The 22,586-nt window shown below is 38.4% G+C and overlaps 1 protein-coding gene across 1 annotated transcript in view; it reads left to right on the forward strand.

Moving 5' to 3' along the window:
- The window catches only part of LOC122540544 (centrosomal protein of 164 kDa-like), a 214,084-nt gene that overhangs the window by 114,458 nt on the left and 77,040 nt on the right, over positions 1–22,586 (forward strand). Inside the window, exon 11 of the mRNA XM_043676409.1 lies at positions 12,169–12,240. Within this exon, the coding sequence (XP_043532344.1) occupies positions 12,169–12,240 (72 nt within the window). The remainder of the gene's footprint in view (positions 1–12,168; positions 12,241–22,586) is intronic.

Raw genomic sequence — 22,586 nt, forward strand, 5'->3', positions numbered from 1 at the left:
GCTGATCTTTGAGGCGCCCTATTCTCTCCCTAGTTACCCTTTTGTCCTTAATATATTAGTAAAAACCCTTTGGATTCTCCTTAATTCTATTTGCCAAAGCTATCTCATGTCCCTGTTTTGCCCTCCTGATTTTCCTCTTAAATATACTCCTACTTCCTTTATACTCTTCTAAGGATTCACTCGATCTATCCTGTCCAAATCTGAATATGCTTCCTTTTTCTTAACCAAACCCTCAATTTCTTTAGTCATCCAGCATTCCCTGTACCTACCAGCCGTCCCTTTCACCCTGACAGGAATATACTTTCTCTAGATTCTTGTTATCTCATTTCTGAAAACTTCCCATTTACCAGCCATCTCTTTACCTGCCTCCAATCAGCTTTCGAAAGTTCTTGCCTAATACTGTCAAAATTGGCCTTTCTCCAATTTAGAAGTTCAACTTTTAGATCTGGTCTATCCTTTTCCATCACGATTTTAAAACAAATAGAATTATGGTCGCTGGCCCCAAAGTGCTCCCCCACTGACACCTCAGTCACCTGCCCTGCCTTTATTTCCCAAGAGGAAGGTCAAGTTTTGCACCTTCTCTAGTAGGTACATTCACATACTGAATCAGAAAATTGTCTTGTACACACTTAAGAAATTCCTCTCCATCTAAACCTTTAACACTGTGGCAGTCCCAGTCGATGTTTGGAAAGTTAAAATCCGCTACCATAATACCCTATTATTCTTACAGATAGCTGAGATCTCCTTACAAGTTTGTTTCTCAATTTCTCTCTGACTATTGGGGGGTCTACAATACAATCCCAATAAGGTGATCATCCCCTTCTTATTTCTCAGTTCCACCCAAATAACTTTCCTGGATGTATTTCCGGGAATATCCTCCCTCAGCACAGCTGTAATGTTCTCCCTTATCGAAAATGCCACTCCCCCTCCTCTCTTGCCTCCCTTTCTATCCTTCCTGTCGCATTTGTATCCTTGAACATTACGCTGCCAGTCCTGCCCATCCCTGAGCCATGTTTCTGTAATTGCTGTGATATCTCAGTCCCATGTTCCTAACCATGCCCTGAGTTCATCTGCCTTCCCTGTTAGGCTCCTTGCATTGAAATAAATGCAGTTTAATTTATTAGTCCTACCTTATCCCTGCCTGCCCTGAATGTTTGACTCACTTCTGTTCTCAACTGTACCAGTCTCAGATTGATCTCTTTCCTCACTATCTCCCTGGGTCCTACCCCCCCACCTTACTAGTTTAAATTCTCCCAAGCAGTTGTGGCAAATTTCCCTGCCAGTATATTAGTCCCCTTCTAATTTAGGTGCAATCCGTCCTTCTTGTATCGGTCACTTCTACCCAAAAGAGATTCCAATGATCCAAAAATGTGAATCCTTCTCCCATACATCAGCTCCTCAGCCATGCATTCATCTGCTCTATCCTCCTAATCCTGCCCTCACTAGCTTGTAGCACTGGGAGTAATCCAGATATTACTACCCTTGAGGACCTTCTTTTTAAATTTCTGCCTAACTTTCTGTAATCTCCCTTCAGAATCTCAATCTTTTCCCTTCCTATGTCATCGGTTCTAATGTGGACAATGACCTCCTAATGTCCCCTCTCCCCCGTGAGAACATTCTGCACCCTCTCTGAGACTTGATCCTGGCACCAGGGAAACAACACACCATTCTGCTTTTTCTCTGCTGGCCACAGAAACGTTTGTACCTCAGACTGGAGAATCCCCTAACACAATTGATCTCTTGGAACCCGACGTACCCCTCTTTGCATTACAGCCAGTCTCAATACCAGAAACTTGGCTGTTTGTGCTACATTCCCCTGAGAATCCATCACCCCCTACATTTTCCAAAACAGCATACCTGTTTGAAATGGGTATATCCACAAAAGACTCCCGCACTAGCTGCCTACCTCTCCTACCTTTCCTGGAGTTAACCCATCTATGTGACTGTATCTGAGACTTCTCCCCCTTCCTATAACTGCCATTCATCACAGACTGTTGCTATTGCAAATCCCTCATCGCTTCTATCTGTCTCTTCAACCGATCCACTTGATCTGATAAGGTTCGCATCCAACAGCATTTTATGGCAGATATAATCTGCAGTAACCCTTAAACACTTTTTAAACTCCCACGTCTGACAAGAAGTACACATATCTGCAAAGGCCATTTTTGCTCCTTCACAATCTACAGACCCATAAAATAACACCGTTTTATTCCTCTCCAAACACTGCCCCAGGTTAAATTAATAGCTATAGCTTATATTTTAAGTTTAATCAAGAGACTTATCTCCAAAAACATATAATCAAGAAAGAACCCACTGTACTCACTGATACAGCCTTTCTCTTGGACAGACTTAAAACAACAATTAACTTATCTGATTCTGTGCTGTGAACTTCGCCCAACAGTTCCTTCAAGATTAGTTATGAATTGTTACTTTTCCCAGATGCACTCTGATGTCCAAAAATACACAAATTCAAACAGCAAAGGCGGTAACTGTGCAGGTTCGTTCGTTCGTTCGTTTTCTCTCTCTCTCTCTCTCTCCTGCACTGTCCTCACCATGTGCTTCCTTTGTCTGCTCTTCTCCCTTTTAAAACTGCTGTTGTTTTGACTTTTTTTTTCCGAAGTTCCAAGACAATGCAACAGCATATAAAACAGTAATTGCTGCTCCTGGAATTCGAGGAAATCACCTCCAACACCTAAAATACCTCAAAAAAAGGAGCAGCTCTTACAGCCAGAAATTTTTCCCGTCCTTCATCTTGGATTACCCAGAATCCAACCTTCCATGTTTAAAATCTTCATCATAACTCCCCTTACCAAAATAATTTGTTTTGTTTTGCTAGAATAAAACACAATTTTCAAATAAAATATTTGCTTTGCAAATCTGTTGTATTTTCTCTCCAGAATTTAGTTTACCCTTCCCCAGTAGTTAAGTTAACCTCACCTGGCCTGATACAAGATTTGATTGGCATCACATCTGCCTGCTTAAAGATGTACAGTGGCATCAGCATGTACCATTCTACAAGATGCACTCCAGCAACTTAACAAGAATTGTTCATGAACACCTTCCAAATCTGCAACCTACCAGTCACAAAGGCAAGGAAAGCAGATGCATAGGAACACTTACAAGGAACACTTACATAGGAACTTACAAGGTCCCATCTAAATCACATTCCATCCTGACTGAAAGCTATATTACTGGTCCTACACTGTTGCTGAGTCAAATTCCAGGAACTCCCAACGGAACTTAGTGTACCTATACCACATGAACCACAGTAAATCATGAAGGCAGCTTACCACCACTTTCTAAAAGGCAATTAGGGAGGGCTTTAAATGCAGACCTAGTCAGTGATGCCCACATCCTGTGAAAGAATTAAAAGCAAAAGAGGATTTTTCTATCAGGTTTTGGCTAAGCAACCCACCAACATTTCTTCAAAGACATCATGACAGTGGATTTCTCAAATCCCTATACTGACAATTAGCAAAAATCAACTGCTTTCCAAGCTAACTCTGCTCACTGCAACAAGACTTTGTGAGGATCTTCTAAATCTCTTCCTCTTGGTTCCAGTTTGACAAACTTCCCAGCTCCCTCTCCCCCTCAAAAATGGTTCCCTTTCTATCCCTGACAATCCTTGTTTCTCCTGTTTAGAATCTATCCACCTCTATCTTAGAAATATCCATTGACCCAGCCTCACAGACCTCTGAGACAGAGAATTCCAAAGTTACACAATCCTCTGAGAGAAAAAGAAGTTCTCTCTCTCTAAAGGGCAGTCCCTAATTTTAAAACCATTCTCCCTTGTTCTAGACTGTCCATAGAAGAAATGTCCTTTCTATTTCCATCTGTCAAGACATTCATGTTCTTTCAAGTTACTTTTACTCTTCCAAACTCTAATGGAAATTTGTCTAGACAGCCCAACAATCCATTCATTCTAGTTATCGATTTAGTAAACACCCTCTGAACCTCCTCCAATACATTTAAACCCTTACTTAACTAGGAAACCAAAACAACATACAGTATTTGAGATTTGGCCTCACCAGTGGCCAACATAACTGAATCATTTTGTTGTTAGTGTTGACTTCCATTCCTCTTGTAATAAAAGGGTAGCATTCCATTTGTTGCCTTGTTTATGTGTTGAACCTGCATGCTAACTTTATTTGTTCTTTGTTAGGCAATACTCTACTTTTTTATTTTTCCCAGCAAACATGTTTTCTCCCATTCTACTCCATCTTTCAGGTTTTTGCAGATGCACTCAACCTATCTATATATTCATCTGCAGTTTACTTTTTTTTTCATTAACTCATGGGATGCAGGCGTCACTGGCTAGGCCAGCATTTATTGCTCATCCCAGAGGGCAGTTAAGAGTCAGCCATGTTGCTGTGGGTCTGGAGTCATGTGTAGGCCAGACCAGGTAAGGATGGCAGTTTCTTTCCCTAAAGTTCATTTGGGAACCAAATGGTTTTTTCTAATAACTGCCATAGTCATCATTGGACTCTTAATTGCAGTATTTTTTTAATTGAATTCAACATCCACCATCTGTCATGGTGGGATCCAAGCCCAGGTCCCCAGAACATTATCTGAGTCTCTGGATTAACAGTCCAGCGATAATACCACCAGACCATTACCTCCCCATTTTGTCGTCTTCAAAATATGCATTCCTATTTCTGAAGAAGTGTCACTAAACTCAAAATGTTAACTCTACTTTTTCTCCACAGATGCTGCCAGCACTCACAGTTCTTTGATTTATGTTAATCGAGGGTTATGGGAAAAATTCAGGAAAGTGGATATGAGAAATGTCGGATCAGCCATGATCCTATTTAATGGCAGAGCAAACTTGAGGGCTGAGAAGCCGACTCGTTTTCAAATTTCTTATTGTCTTATGGCCTTATTCCTATCACCTTGGTGTTGTTTAAAAACTTAGCTACCATGCTGTTGCTAACTCAACAAAGTCATTGAATTTTTATAATATGCTGAGGCCCAAGAACAGTGAGACTCTGCTTGTCACATCCTGCCAGTCAGACAAAGATCTATTTATAACCATAGACAGAATGCTAGAGAAACTTGACAGGTCTGGCAGCATCTGTGGTGAGAGAAAAACAGACGCATTAATGCATGCTTCCTGTTTTCTGCCAGCTAGTCCATCTTCAATCCATGCTAATATGCTAACTCCTACAGCATCAGCTTTTATTTTCTGCATTAATCTTTGTAGCACCTTATCAAGTGTCTTTTGGAAATCCAAATATAGTATGTCCACAGGCTGCCCTTTATCGTCTGTATAACTCCTTGAAATAACTTGATTAAATTGTTTTCACCAAAGGGAAATCTGTTTAACCATACTGACCTAGCTAGATTACCATATGTTTTTCAAATTGCACTGCTATAATCTCATTAATGATTAAGTCTAGCATCTTCCCCATAATTGACGTTAAGCTAACTGGGCTATGGCTTCCTGTTTTCTGCCTCTCTCCCTTCTTGAGTGGAGGGGTTATATTTGCTACTTTTAAGTCAAATGGAACCTTTTCTGAATCTCGTAACTTTTGGAAAATTAATACTAATGCCTCTAATCATCAATAGCAACGTCTGTTAAGACTCTAGAATGAAATCCATCTGGACCTGAAGACATATCAGCTCACATGCCATTTGAGACTTAGTGCCACTTCTCTCATGATTGTAATTTTGCTAAGTTCCTTTCTCCCATCACTTTCTGATTTAGAGCTTTCCTGTCCTCTGTAATGTACACAAAAGCAAAATATTTGCACATTTATCTGCTGTTTCCATTCTATCAATTATTAACTGCTCATTCTCTCTCTGTCTCAAGGACCTTTACCCAGAGGGTCTCTCTCTTTACTTCTTTACTTTATAATTACCTGTATATACTCTTGCTATCTATTTTTACATTCCTAGCTAGCTTCCTTTCATGCTCTTTTTCTTTTATTTAATGATAATCCTTTAGTCATTTTCTGCCATTCATATTCTGATCAATAATTTGATCTTTATGCAGCTATATACTTTAGTTTTATGTTTTCCTTAACTAAGTTAGTTCACCAGGGATAGTGGGTCCTCCCTTTAGAATTTTCCTTTGTAGTAAGAGTGTACTTATTCTGAATATTCTGAAATAACCCCTCAAAATGTCTGCCATTGTTCCTCTATGGATCTGTCTCCTTGCCTTGTATGTCAGTTCACTTCAACTAGCTCAGTTTTCATGCCCACAAAGTTGCCCTTATTTAGGTTTAAAATCGTAGCTCCTTTTCAAACTGGATATATATTCAATCATGTTATGGTCACGATTACCAAAGTTTGCCTTAACTCTGAGGTAATCAATTAATAGTGTCACATTGCACAATAAGTCTAATATAAGCTGCCCTCTAGTCAGTTCAAAAATATTCTGCTCCAAGAAGCTATCTCTAAAGCATTCTATGAACTCCTCATAGGCTACTTCAGCCAATCTGATTGTATTCACTTTTTATGTAGATTAAATTCACCCATGATTTATTGCTTTTGTTTAAATTAGAGTGCAGGTCAGGCAGCATCCGAGGAGCAGGAAAATCGACATTTCGGGCAAAAGCCATTCATCATGATTTATTGCTGTCTCTTTCTCATGAGTGTCTAATATTTCTTTATCTCCTGTTGTGTTTACTGTTGGGGAACCTAGAGATGAGTCGGATTAGTTTCTTGTTTTACCTAATGTTCTTCATCTCCACCCATGCTAATGTTGTATCCTGATCTTTGAACAAGGATATATTTAACTGTTGCACAAGTGCCATCCTTGATTAATATTGCTACCCCTTCACCTTTACCTAGCCTCCTGATTTTCTTAAATGTTGTATGCCCCTCAAATTCAAGACCCAATCTTTGTCATCTTGCAATCATGTCTCAGGCATGGTTTCAGATTGCATATGTTTACTTCAAAATGTGCTATCAATTTGTTTACTTAATTTTGAATGCTACATGAATTTAAGGTGCAAGATCAATTCGTATTTATCTCCAACTGTTCCCTCAACTCCATGAATGCACCAGACCAAAGAGACAGCTGTCTTCTGAGAGAAAAATCCAGTTAAATTAACAAAAGCACCATCTCACATCCACAGTCCATCTCCATGACAATATACAGGCTTTGGAATGGTTCAAATAGAATTGTATATTAAATGTCTTTTTCTTTCAAAATCAAACCCTTTGACCCACATGCATAATCAATAAGTCTAATGGATATAATTGCCCTGTCTCTATGCTTGTTATTTTCTCCAGATGTCTTTAGCTTCTTTCATATGGGAACTACATAAACAATTTAAATTTTTTAATGAGGCAAGGGTAGGTCTTTTAGCTCTTTTACAAGCTTTAGAGATGGGTCACCCATTGTTCAAGTTATCAACTCTGACCTTGTCAGATAAATAGAGGTTATCTGTGAATTATAATTAACTCAAGCTTATTCAATTTGCTGAGGTACACAGCAGAAATTGTAACCAAGCATTTCCAGCATTCCACCACTTAGGGAATATGTCTGGATTATTTCTAGTTCCAAGATCCATCCTAAGGTTTGAGGGGTTTTCAGGTCAATTAAGGGTGAGCTCTCTAAGCTGGAGGGTCTCCTGGACGCCTTCCAGACTGAGAGGAACAGCAGGCTTCTTGAGTGGTATGCAACAGAAAAGCTGTGACTTTAATAGAGGTTTAAGGCATCATGAGGGGAATAGGTAAGGTGAATAGCAGTTCTTTTTACGTAGAGTGGAGGATTTCAAGACTAGGGGACATATTTTTAAGGTGAGAGTAGAAATATTTTTAAAAAGACATGGGGGCAATTTTTTTTACACAGAGTGGTTAGTGAGTGGAATGAACTTGCAGAGGAAGTGGTGGATGCAGGTCCAGTTACAACATTTGACAGACTTTTGAACATGAATTGGAATAGTGGGATATGGACCAAGCGCAGGCAGATGGGGCTAGTTAGGATTATGGTCGGCATGGATTGGTTGGCCCCAAGAGTCTGTTTCTGTGCTGTATGACTCTATAAGTGCAGCATTTGAGGGATTGCTCCTTTGCCATATCTATTTCAGGTGAGATGTATACCCAAGGTTTTGTCTACCCTCACAGATGCATATGTAAACATTCCTACGCACACTATTTAAAGGAGATTACCTGGTGTCTTGCTAATATTCAATCCTTTAATTAAGGTCACATTTAATTAAGGTCACATAAACAGTATCAGTTAATTATCACATTGCTTTTTAGTGGGCCCTTGCTGTGTGCAACTTTGTTGCCACATTTTCTCTGTCACAACAGTACCCGCACTTTAATAAAAATACCATCTCATTATCTATAAAGCACTTTGGGAAGTCTTAAGGTTGTGGAAGGTATTATATAGATGCAGACCATTTGTTTTACCAATTGTAAAATAGTTGTTTCCAATCATTCTTTAAACTTCAACACGCCAGTTAGAGTTTGTGCACTGAGTCAGTTAACCTTGCTGTGTTTCCTAGGATACTAAGCATCCTCATCATCTTTGATGCACAGTATGCTTTAACCTGCTCTGTACATGGCTTCCAAAACTAATATTATAGATGAGAGTCTGATGTATTCTGATTCAAACTGAAATTGTATTTTTTTAATTGTTTTCAACTAATTAATTTGTCAAGAATTCCAGCCAAGTAACTGCAATTAACAACTGACAACACTATTAGTCTTCATTATATTTATTTTGCATGCTTTTGACGTACAGTAATGCTGAGCCTCAAATAAGATTTATAAAAATCAATTGCATTCAGATTTAATTAGTCTACAGTTGCCATTTCTGTCAGTAAATTAGTCAATTGCATTTTTTAAAAAAGAAAAATATAATTTAAAGGAGATTAATATTCGATCTCTGGAGGGCTATTTATTGTTATTGCCTATATATACTTATCAAAAACTGTTGAAAATTTGTAAGAGATTTTCCTTCTGACCAACAACATTGTTCTGCAACTTCATGTTTCAGTATTCACAATTTAACAGGGATCTGGGGGGATATATTTTGCTACATCTGTATATAAGCATGTAGATCTTCAGAACCAGGAGAACACATGCAGAGCATTTCTGCTCAACAATATTGGGAATGTTATTAAATCTTAGATATATGTTTTAACTCAAAACATAATGGTTAATTTTCCCACTGAATTTGAAATATGACAATTATCTTATATTGCACAAACGTTCTAAAATATTGAACTTTCCTTCATTTGTATATTTTAGTTTCATCAACAATTTTTAAACATCTAGAAGTAAAATACTGGATAAGGTGCACAGTATTTTTATATAGCTTCACTATATTCCAAAAAGACTTGTGCTATTATTTTCCCTTTTGCTATTGCTACCAATTTCCACCGAATTTGATGTCCAGTCAGGTATTTGAAGAGAAGGGAAGTTGGTGGAAGTGTAATGTGTATCAGGTCAGCTATCAGATGCCTGGATACAAGGCATATCAACGTACTGTAACTTGACCTGGATGAACCACATCTTTATTGTATCATTATATCCCTGTTGTAGTACACACAGCATTACTGCAAATCCCTCCAAATAGGCTTATTGGTGTGGGGGTTTGTTTGAGAATAGAGGGCAAATATTACCTGAAAACCTTGCAAGATGATAAGCAACAGCCTAGCTTATCATTTTGAAAATACCTCATTGGATGCTTTGTTCTTGGTTTATAAATAATTTAATGTGCTCATTGTTAATTTAACTCTTCAATTCTTTTCAAGAAGTGTCTCAGTTGGATAACTACAACCAAGAGTAGAAAACCAATAAAGATAGTGCTGACAATCAATGGGAGCACATTCAAAAATGCATTACAAAATTCAATTCATTGATAAGCTAAAAAAAAATTACACATTTCCGTTCAAGGCATTGAAAGTCCAGACTAATCACTCACCATATACATGACTTACTTTTATCATAGATCCCTAATGACACTGAAAGAGTCCATTTGGCATGTGAAGTCCGTGCCAGTTTTCTGTAGAGCAATCCAGTCAGTCCAGTTCTCTAGCCCTATGGCCGTGGATGTCTATTTTCCAGAAGTACCTGTCTAAATACCTTTTGAAAGCATTAATCATCTTCATTTCCACTATCCTTGCAGGCTGTGAATTCCAGGTCATGAATGGCCTACTTCTACTCCTACATTCAATCTATTCATGCAGGTTAAATCCCTAGCCCCAGGACTCATTCTAGTAAATCTCTTCTGCACCCTCTCCCAGGACCTTCATATCTTTCCTAAATTGTTCCAGTTAGAACTAGACTTAATACTGTAGCCATAATCTAACTGGAACTTTATAAAGTTTCAGCACTTTTTCCATGCTTCTTTACTGAATATCTCAATTTTAAAGCCAAGGACCCCATTAGCCTTTGCTAACTACATTTTCAATATATCCTGCCACCTTGAAAGCTCTGTACACATGAACTCCCAGGCTCATCCATCCCTGAACATTTTTAAAAAACTGCCATGAAGTTGCTGCTTCCCAGCCCTTCTGCCAAAATGCATCACTTCGCAACTTGGATTGAACATTGTTCCTCTCTCAACCTCATGTATTTGGTCTGGTTCACATACACAATCTTTATTTTTGTTTTATCAGTCTCCCTCATGATGTAAGGAACTCTGGCCTTGGATTTTCCTGTATTTCCTTTTTTTTTCAAATGTGCTTACTCTCTGCCTGAAAAGTTACACTATTCTCACTTCCTTCTTTGAAGATGCTCCTTATGTGGTTCAGTGTAAGACTTTATTTTGAAATGCTTTTGTGAAGCACCTTAGGATATTTTTATATATTAAAAGCACTTTCAATAATATAAAGTGTTGATGTTATAGCTTTTCTTGCCAATCTTCAGGTCCATTTTACTCTAGCTAGATCTTCTCTCATCCTATTGAAAATAGTCCCCCTCCAATTTCAAAATAATATTTTAGATTATATCTTGCTCATTTCCTTAATTCATTTAAATATATTGAAATGATCACTCTTTAGTATTTTATTTAACTTATTTGTTCTAATCAACTTGTTCAGAGCAGGTGTGGCTTGAATCTGCTCCCCCTCCCAGACCAAGAATACGGACACACCACAGTGTCACAAAGAAAGTCCAATTATCCAAGTATTACCCCACAGACCATTTGGCCCACCTCATTCCCCAGCACTGGGTCCAGCAATATCTCCTTAACAAAAGACATACAGGTGGAGGAAATTCTCCTGAACATATTTCAGGAATTCCTTTCCATCCCTTCATTTATTTTCTTAATATTATCTCATGGTACCCCACACCCCCTGTAATTTCTTTTTACTTCCGAATTATTATTTCTAAATCCAACTTGCCACTGGTGTTAAACTCATCAATTTGTAGTTAGGTATGGCTCTGTGATCCTCAGTGATGCTTGCATATCTGATTTCCTTGTGGATTTGCTCCTGTATCTCACTTCTACTATTTGGCTGGCTGTAGAAAACGCCAGTAACATGATCATCTTTTTACTTTTCATTTCTAACTGACTGTATTCTCTCTTGTCCCTTGACAAGGCTGAGATAGAGAGATTTTTAAGCAGTAAAGGAATTGAGGCTGATCGGGAAAAGACAGAAAGATGGAGTTGAGGATTATTAGATCAGCCATGCTTTCATTGAATGGTGGGGCAGACCTGATGGTCTGAGTGGCCAGTTTCTACTCCTACGTCTTATGGTCTTCTTGCCCTCTAAACTGCATGCTCTTTTTCCAATAGTACACTGGATTTTGTTGCTGGCTAATCCAACAGATAGGTGAGGTTTTCCAATGCATTTAAGTTTATAACAGTTGCCTTGCAGCATTCTGTGGACCAGGAAGCATTACTGATATCAACAGCTGCAGTGTTGCTCATTAAACACCCCAATAGTCAAAAGCTACTGCCTGAGAAAAACAGGCATCAAAAGGAGACAAATTATTTAAATGAAGGAGGAGTTATGAAGTGAAAGACTTACATCTATATCATGTCCTTAAAAAGTTTCAAAACCCTTGAAGAATTTTATTTGATAAATCCTACCAAATCTACGCCTTTAATGGAGCTCCTGACTTTAATGTATTAGGCAATTGAGGATATCTAATTTGCCACTGATCATCTGTTCAAAGCACCTGTAAGGATGAAAACAACAGTAAATGATAGCTGCTTATCATTTACATTTTAAAATTAATTCTATTTTTATTTGTCCACAGGACTCTGAGCCCAGTCAACAACTTAAGGGACTGCAAGCATCGGAGGACTTTGATGAAAGTGATTCAAATTTTGTAAGTTATCTTATGTGTAAAATGGCAATATTACATCTATATCATGAAGGTATTAACTGGTTGTATCGCTTAGTGCACTGTAATAGAAACTAAGATAGCAGTAAGGATATTAACACTAGCCAAATCCTGGATCTCAGCCAATTCATTTGCATGCCCATGCCAAAGAATGGTTGATTGAGTGAAACAATGGGGGTGTTAACCCTGTGAAGAGCCAGCACATCCATGAAAGGAAGGGTGAAAATTGGATTGAGGGAAGTTTATTTTATAATTCCAAGTTTTTTTGGAAAACTTCCATCATGTTGCCATCACCCAAGCAACTATTCTCATTCTTGCCATTCTCTATGTACTAAAACAACAAGCTCCTGAGCTAATGGTTTTGCAGGGATAAATGCAAGCAGAAAAACAGTAGTTCAGTGGTTACAAATTGAAACACTGATTTGGTGACAAATTATTTTTAAAATGGAGATGTTTGTTGCTTTATAGGGCATTTATTCTATATGTTATATTCTATATATTAAAAAAACTCATTGATCAAAACTGAAGCAGTCTAAAGTTCAAAAAATGAGCTTCAGTGACATTCTTGTAGTTGTCAGGGGAAGCCTTTATTTTGTAGAGCATTTGATCTGTCCTGGCCAGTGCATTGTTCAGATAAATATTTGCACAAAGAAGCCTAGCTTGTCAACTTGCCACCAAAGCCTATAGCTGACTGGTAGTGAAATACAAGGCAGTAATGTGATCTGAATCAAGCTGTGTTTGCAGTTCGCTAAACCATCCACTGCTGTTTTAGAATCTTGATACATTGATTCTTTGCAGGTTTAAACTCTTTTTGATGTTTTCTTCATATAATAATCTTAACATTTGTCATCTGACTTATATACTGTGATGAATTCCTTAATTGATGGATTCAAAATTTTAGCAAACCACTTCTTAAATTAATGAAGATACAAATTAATCTGTTTATGATTTCAGCTGTTAATAGTGGACAAGTCTGAAATCTGGCTTGATAGATCATATTTTGTTTTTTTCTGTTTCAACAATGTGGCCTCTCACCAAAACATAAGCATGCAATATTACTGATTTGGTTTTAGTAATAAAAACAAAATTTATTATGCAAAACAAATTAAAGTTTAATAGAATAAACAAAACATAAAATGTGTTTAAAGATTTTGAAATATATGTTAAAGCGTAATCCCATTAAACCCAAAAACACGCCTTCACAGCACTTGCACCAGAGAGAATTCCCTTCTCTATCACACTTATAGGGCTTAATTTAGCAGTGGCTTCAACTCAGTCTAGAGTATCTGATAGCCTCTTTCAGAGCCCTGCATATAACTAAACTTAAATTTTCTCATCTTCAAATAACCAATCTGGCAATTCTACTAAACTCCTTACACTAAAGTCACACAGCACCAGGTTATAGTCCAACAGGTCTATTTGGAAGTATAAACTTTCAGAGCACTGCTCCTTCATCAGGTATCTACCTGACAAAGGAGCAGCGCTCCGAAAGCTTGTACTTTCAAATATAAACCTGTTAGACTATAACCTGGGGTTGTGTGATTTTTAACTTTGTCCACCCCCAGTCTAACACTGGCACCTCCACATCGTCGTTACACTAAGGTAACTTATATTTTAATCACGCTAAATTATCTTTTCCTTTTTCTGAGGAGTAACTGCTTTGCATTTCCAGCTTCAACTAAGACCCTGCAGAACTGTCCAAAACTTAAACTAAGATGAACTTTTTTGTTCCAGCAGTGTATGCTTCCCCTAATTAGAAAAAAAACTGAACATCTAAACTGGAACCTAATTCATAATTGGTTATTTTGCTTGCTCGTAAAATTCTTCCAATGTTTAAAAAAAAACCAGTACACTCCAGAATGTCTTTCCCTCACATTGTGTTTTTTTAAAAAAAGTACAGTAGCTACAGAAATATTTAAAAGTTAATCATAAACACCTTCAGATACACAGAAAACCCATGTGCCACTGTTTCAAAATCCAAACTCAGAATTAAAGTTACATAAAAATATATATATAAATCACACACCTTATATCAGAATTACTCATTGTTGAAAGCAGCCTGAATATTCAGGCAGACTAAGTTAAAAATGTCAAGATTAGAGTGGTGCTGGAAAAGCACAGCAGGTCAGGCAGCATCCAAGGAGCAGGAAAATCAATGTTTTCGGCAGGAGCCCTTCATCAGGTATGAGGGAGGATTTGAAAGAGAAAGAGCATTCCTGATGAAGGGCTCCTGCCAAAAACATTGATTTTCCTGCTCCTCGGATGCTGCCTGACCTGCTGTGCCTTTCCAGCACCATTCTAATCTTGACTCTAATCTCCAGCATCTGCAGTCCTCACTTTTGCCTAAGTCAAAAATGCGCAGAATGACATGATTGATACCATAGTTCAGATAAATATTTGCTGTATTTGCTTTGACAGCACATAAAGGAAGTGTGTGTGTATATCATATGTAAATATTTTTGCCACTTGCCTCACATAAGATAGAGAGGTAGAATATGATTGGTCTCAGCAAAAATGGGGAAATATTAGTCAGAATTTCCACTTTTGGTCACTATTTAGCGACATCACTTATGTAAAAGATGTTTGAGGACAGTTCTAGCTCACAATTGTGGGGAAAGGGCTCCACCACACTTTAGCTAGCACTTGAAAGTGGCCCATTTGGTCGGCTAGGCAACACCTGCGAACCTTTCCTCCATATGAGTCATATCAGGTAGGTTTCCCAAAAAAGAATAATGGGGAAAGCTATCTGCTGCAAATACCTGTGTCTTAAATTGCAAAGAACCTTTCAAATTAATTGGAAAATGCTTTATGAAAATATGCTCACTTAATTTAAGCATGCTTAATTTAAAGTTGATTTTTATATTCTATGGGTGCGTGTTGTAAAAAAAAGTCAGTACCTATGGGAATGTGCACAATTTAAATATTCAGAGCTAGGAGGACTGATCTCGTTGCCTGGTTAAAATGAGCTTTTTGAATATCTTACTATCCTGGCCTAATTTCACTGCAATGCTTTCGTATTCCACATTTAATTGTGCACCAAACTGAAGCATGGGTATGCAATTAAATCTGTTTAAAATGCAGAAGGTGTAAGCACACACAAGCAGAAGAAAAGCGTTAAGCCCTTCCAACATCTGTTCGACTCTGCAGGAAGTGACATTGCCACCTGCCAATGGGAGCAGTCTACACCACTTCTCTGTTGTTGGGAAGGGATAAAAATATTTGTAAATACTAACAAGCACTACAAAGCAAGGTGGTCAATTGGTGGTTCTTTGTATTAGTTTAATCTTCCTGTTATTTTAAGAACAGTTACGAAGTTTTGTCAGTGTTATTAGAAGAGTGAATTAATTTTTAGGGCAATTTTTCTTTGTTTCTCTTTGTCATTCACGTTCATTGTGTTTCACATTTTTGCATTTAAAATAACTTTTCTTAAAACAAGGAACAAGCCATAGAACAAGTGAAAGAACTGCTGAACACAAAACGTGGATGCTGAAGAGATGAGAACACATTGTGTTTTCACACCTTTTCTCAAGCCAGTGCATTGTGCTAGGAACAGCAGGCTGCAAGATGACTTGTTGCATTTTACATACGGCAAGTCAATAGTTATACTTGGGCAATCAGGGAGTTTGAGGCTGGCTACTCATCCTGGCTCACTGAATATAGGGCAATTGCAAATAGTGCAGATGCTGAAAATCTGAAACAAGACAAAATTGAAAATGCTAGAATTACCCAGTCAGTAAGGTAGCATCTGCATAGAAGGAAACTGTTAGCATTTCAGGTCCATAACCTCACATCAGAATGGATGGAGTGGGGTTAATGGAATATGTTTTTGTGCTTTATTTGTTTCTTTTAATGCAGTGCACAAATCCAATTGGAACCTTTAATATTCCTTTGGGAGCGATTTAGTTTTATTTTAAACTTGTGTGACAGTAAGTCCAAGTTAATAATCCCAATGCTGAATTAATTTAGTGCATATAGCTCTGTGCTTAATTACTCAACATATTCAAAACTCTAATTAAATAAAATTATAATACTGACATATTTGTGGATTAAGTTCCATATCCTACCTTGTGCATCAATTAACATTAGGTAATTTTCTTTTGGCTTAAGTTCACTGGATGGCTTCTAACAATGTTTATCGACTGCAATTGATGCTAAGAGGTCAGGCTAATGACCTTTTACCAGACTCTTCACAACCTTGTTTTAATACCTAACTTGGACATGAGTTTCAAACTTCACAAATGTGCACCATCATCATGAACACCTGTTTATGGATCTGTAAATGTTATTATTTTATTGCCTAGGGAAACTGCCATAGTTTGTTTTCAAGATCGACAATCCATTTAGCAGTCTTTTAGTTGCTGTGCTGGGAAAGTTGTAATGGTATCGAGAATGGAACAAAAATTAAATTTATGAGCGACGATCAGACTTGGGTTATTCCTGTTCTATTTGTGGTGCATTTGGCCACATCTTCGTTGGCCAGCCCTCAAGCAGTTAAGGATTGTACAGACTTCCTGCGGAAGGTTGCAACAAGGAACTTCACTAGGTGGATCAGTTTCCAAGTTATTGATGTTTGCAATTAACCAGGTATGTTGTTGAGATAGTCATTTGTAGAGTATGAAGTGTGTTGTTGGTACTACAGAAGTTCAGAGTGTATTTTCGTGTTTTGGGGTCATGAATCAGTGGGAATGCTTTGCTCACTGTCAGCCAATAATGTTCTCTTAGAGGTCTTTCCCTGCAGATATCAGAAAGTTCAATATGCACTGGCAAAGGAAGCAACTCCAGCTATGTCAACATTGCAGAACTGTTTCTTATGACTGCCCAGAATTAGACACTACTACATTTGTTTGATGGCTCCTGAGCCAGGTTGAGTAGCAGTAATCTACTGTTCGACCCACTATACCTGACCCATTGTCTCAATATTTCAGGTTTGAATTTTCCCCACACTTCACTAGAGTACGTCTGGACATAGCTGATATGGCTACCTGAAAGTTGTATCTGAAAACCTTGTCTGGCTGAAACTCCTGAAACCCTGAGCAAATCATGGAGCACATAATTACATTTTCGCTCAGCTCAAATTTCAAGGCAACATCTTTAAGTTATGGTTGCTGTTAAGCAGGACATTGGTCTGGTTAGGGAACTTGATACTAAAACTGTGACAAGAGCTTAGTACATCTTTTGACTCCTAGTGAAGACTGCCTGAAGAAACAAAAGCCACATGAAAGAAGAAGAAAGAAAGAAACATGCTTTATTTCACTCTGCATTATATTAATCTAGTCCTAGAATGGGGTTTAAATGCTTGCTCCTTTTATTTGACAAGATGTCTACCCTTAATGCCAACAGTATCTTTACTGCCTTATCCTCATTGAAGTCCGTGTTCCTGCAAAACATCTTTTTGCACTAGCTATAACTCTTAACATTCGGAATTCCAAATCATTATAAATCATTATGCAATTGCAAAAATGAATGCCGCATCACTACAGCAAACAATGTAGCTGTAGGCTTCCTGATTCCAGGGTTTGACATGAATTTTCATTTTCTTTCCTTTTTAATTTTAAATATATAATGTACACACAATATTTTTGCTTTTGGATAGAAATAATGTTGTTCCACTTTTTTGCATAAACCAGGAAACCTCTGGAGCATGTGTCAGTTTTGAAATTGAGAAAAAAAAGATTTCCAAGGTAGCAAGAATTCTAACCACCTTTTTCAAAGTACTAATCTTACTATGAAATGTAATGATGCAGATTTTGTTACCCTTAATACATGCTACAGCTTTGGTAATGGTAACCATTCCTTCCTTTAATGTAACTTTCCCTTCATACATCCTGCAGGTCACATTATCTGACAATCATTTGAGGTCTATAATAACACTTCACTGTAAACCTATGAACAACTAGGTCATTTTTACTGATCAAGGTTCAAAGGATACATGAAGCTTATGGGCCACTCGGTTCTCGCATTCTACTTTTCCTAGTCATTATGGATAAATAAGACATTCAAGTCTCTAGGCACCTTTTTTGACTCCTAGAGAAGATAGCCTCAGGAAATAAAAGTGGTTTCTTTAGAATGGAAAAGAACCATTTTTATTGATGACTGAAAAGCTATTAGTGCTTTGGGTCTGGCTGAAAGGCTTGCTTATTGAAATCACTTCACATTTAGAGAACAATCAATGGATCTACCATCTGGTTAGACCACAGCTGGAGTACTGTTTGCAGTCTGGTTACCTATACTACAGGAAGGATGTGATTGTACTGGAGGGAGTGCAAAGGAGATTTACTAGGATATTGCCTGGGATGGAGCATTTCAGCTGTGAAAGAAGGCTGGTTGTTTTATTTGGAGCAGAGAAGGTTGAGGAAGAACCTGACAGAGATGTATTAATATTGAGGGACATGGACGTGGTGAATAGAAAGCAGTTGTTTTTCTTGCTTGAAGGGTCAGAAAGAGGGATAATTTTAAAGTGAAATACAGGAGGTTTAGTGGGAATTTGAGGAAAATCGTTTCTATCCAAAGGTTGATAGAGGTCTTCAATGCACTGCCTTGGTGGGTAATTGCGGCAGGAATCTTCACAACCTTTAAAAAGTACTTAGGTGAGCACTTGAAGTTTCATAACATTCAAAGCTGTGGGACTAAAACAGGTAACAATATATTTTTGGCAATACAAACTCATTGGACTCATTCTGTACTGTATGATTCTATAATAGCTTTAAAATTAATATTCAAAAGTTTGTCTGATCTATCAGGTGCATATTTTATTTTCCTATTTGTTGAAGTGTCTGACATTCTGTGGCATGCAAGCTACACAGCTTCCACTAATGCTTGATTGATATAGAAAAGATGTTTCCTCAATTGAGTGTGACCAAAACTAGATACCCATAAATACAACATAGTCATGAATAAATCCACTAGGGAATTCAGTAGAAATTTATTCATCCTGAGAGTATCAGTAGCTGGAATGTAGAACAAACTGTCACATGGAATAGTTGAATTGAATAGCATTCATACATTTAAAGTCAAGCTGGATGAACACGAAAGAGAATGGAAAAGAAGGCTATGCTAATATAGTTAGATGAGCAAGGATGGGAGATGGCTTGTCTGGAGTATAAAGATTGGCATGGAACAGTTATATGCTGTAATCCTTCAAACAAACTCACAAAAATAAAACTGATCAACTGGTTACTTTCATGTTACTGTTTGTGTGTGCTTGCCTTTTGCAAATTGACCGCTGTGTTCCTATTATAACAGTGATTTCATTCAAAGGGTGGTCTGCAGTGATGCATTTTGGGATATTCTGTAGTCTTGGAAGGTATTATATACAAGCAAGTCCTTCATTTCACTTCGTTATTTTAAAAGACAGCATATGAGAAACACCCTGGAGAACTGTGAAATGTGCCACAAAAGTTACTATCATTCACTGAGGTAATTTTACAGCCTAGTTTCCAAAAGAAACGTGTTCAGATTTATCTGAAGCAGTCATAGACAGCAACATACAAAACTAAAGTGGGACTGTTTATACCTTTCTTTTCTGTGGTAATAATAATTATTATTATCCTGACAGTGACTTTTGTTCAAAACACTGTTTTAATAAAATTACTGAAACTGAACTGCATATGACATGGGACAAAATGAACTTGTTAATATTCTTATTTATTTTGCAAGAGTCCTGCTTCTCATTGAATTTTTAGAGTCATAGAGATGTACAACATGGAAACAGACCTTTTGGTCTAATTCTTCCATGCTGATCAGACATGCCGCGTGGGCGGCACGGTGGCACAGTGGTTAGCACTGCTGCCTCACAGCGCCCGAGACCCGGGTTCAATTCCCGCCTCAGGCGACTGACTGTGTGGAGTTTGCACATTCTCCCCGTGTCTGCGTGGGTTTCCTCCGGGTGCTCCGGTTTCCTCCCACAATCCCAAAGATGTGCAGGTTAGGTGAATTGACCATGTTAAATTGCCCGTAGAGTTAGGTAATGGGTAAATATAGGGGTATGGGTGGGTTGCGCTTCGGCGGGTCGGTGTGGACTTGTTGGGCCGAAGGGCCTGTTTCCACACTGTAATGTAATCTGTAATCTAATCTAACATCCCAAATAAATCTATTCCCATTTGCCAGCATTTGGCCCATAACCCTCTCAACCCTTCCTATTCATGTACCCATCCATATGCCTTTTAAATGTTGTAATTGTACCAGCCTCCACCACTTCCTCTGGCAGCTCATTACATACATGCACCACCCTCTCCATGAAAAAATTGCCCCTTGGTTCTTTTTAAATCTTTCCCCTCTCACCCCAAACCTATGCCCTCTAGTTCTGGACTCCCCCATCCCAGGGAAAAGACTTTACATATTTATCCTATCCATGCCCGTCATAATTTTGTAAACCTCTATAAGGTCACCCCTCAGCCTCCGATGCTCCAGGAAAAACAGCACCAGCCTGTTCAGCCTCTACTGATAGCTCAACCCCTCCAACCCTGGCAACATCCTTAAAAATCTTTTCTGAACGTTTTCAAGTTTCACAACATCCTTTCTGTAGCAGGGAGACCAGAATTGAATGCAGTATTCCATTGGCGTAACACGATCCTGTACAGCTGAAACATGATCTCCCAACTCCTATACTCAATGCATAGATCAGTAAAGGCAATAGTAGTCACTGAATCTCCTACTATTAACATCATTGGGGTAACCTTTAATCAGAAACTGACCTGAACTAGCCATATAAATACTGTGGCTATAAGAGCAAGTCAGAAGTTGTGGAATAAATCTTCAGTACCTCCTTACCTCTATGTCAATCTACTGAAGAATGCCTAAGTCCCTATATCTGAATTTTGCATATAAATCCTTCTGTTCACACTTGGAGACAGATCTGAAGTACTAGTTTAACACTCTTTAAATGCGCTGTGGCTCCATACACACGTTCCCCCCTGGATCCCTGGTGGATGTTGCTGTTTCCCTGGTTATCCTCTTGCCCTTATTATACGTAGAGCATAGCTTGTGATTCTCCCTAGTTTTACCTGCCAGTGTTTTTACACGTCCCCTTTTTGCTCTCTTAATTGCTTTCTTAAGTTCTTCCCTGCACTGTCTGTACTCCACTGGAGACTCTGTTGTTTTGCTCCCTTTGTGCCTGCTAAAAGCTTTCTTTCTCTTCTTATCCAATCCTGAATATTCCTTGCTATCCAGGGTTCTCTACATTTGTTGCTCCTAAGTTTCATCTTTGAGGGAACATGTTGGACCTATACTCTCCCTGAATCCTTTTTGAATAACCCTTTGTTTTTATTCATCTACGGGATGAGGGTGTCGCTGGATAGGCAGCATTTTTTGCCCATCCCTAATTGCCCAGAGGGCAGTTAATAGTCAACCACATTGCTGTAGCTCTGCAGTCACATGTAGGCCAGACCAGGTAAGGAAGGACATTAGTGATCCAGATGCGTTTTCCCAACAATCTTAGACTCTTAATTCCAGATTTTTTAATTGAATTCAAATTCCACACTCTACCATGGTGGGATTCGAACCTGGGTCTCCAGAACATTATCTGGGTCTCTGGATTAACAGTCAAGCGACAGTACCACTAGCCCTTGTCCTGCTGTAGATTTTCCCATAAGTAGTTTCTCGTAATGTACTTTGGCCGGATCCTGCCTTATTTTAATATAATCGGCCTTCCTCAATCCAATATTTTCTTGCAGACCATCTTTTTCCTTTCCCATTACAAAGTTAAATCATGCCATGTTATCACTATAATGCTTCCCCTTACCTGACCTCCAACACCTGTCTTTCTTCATTCCAACGAATTAGGTCCAGCATTGCAGCATCCCTGTTGGACCTTTACATATTAACTACCCAAAACCTGTCTGCTATGTACATCAGAAGTGTTGTGGAATATTCTTCACTCACTTGGAACAACACTCAAGAAGATCATCACCATTCAGGTCAAAGCAGCCCAAGCACCAACTCGAGCATTCACTCATTCCATCATAAATACAAAATGACACAGGGTGTGCAGGGAGTTCTAGTTAGGTGGATAAAGAACTGATTGAGCAACAGGAGACAGGGAGTAGTAGTTGAAGGGAGTTTCTCGAAATGGAGAAAGGTGACCAGTGGTGTTCCACAGGGGTGAGTATTGGGGCCACTGTTATTTGTAATATACATAAATGATCTAGAAGAGGGCACAGTTGGTATGATCAGCAAGTTTGCAGATGACACAAAGATTGGTGGAGTAGCAGAAAGCATAAGGGACTATCAGAGAATACAGGAGGATATAGATAGACTGGAGAGTCGGGTGGAAAAGTGGCAGATGGCTTTCAATCCAGACAAATGTGAGGTGATGCATTTAAGCAAGTCTAATT

The sequence above is a fragment of the Chiloscyllium plagiosum genome, chromosome 35 (assembly GCF_004010195.1).
Source record: "Chiloscyllium plagiosum isolate BGI_BamShark_2017 chromosome 35, ASM401019v2, whole genome shotgun sequence".
Lineage (NCBI taxonomy): Eukaryota > Metazoa > Chordata > Chondrichthyes > Orectolobiformes > Hemiscylliidae > Chiloscyllium > Chiloscyllium plagiosum.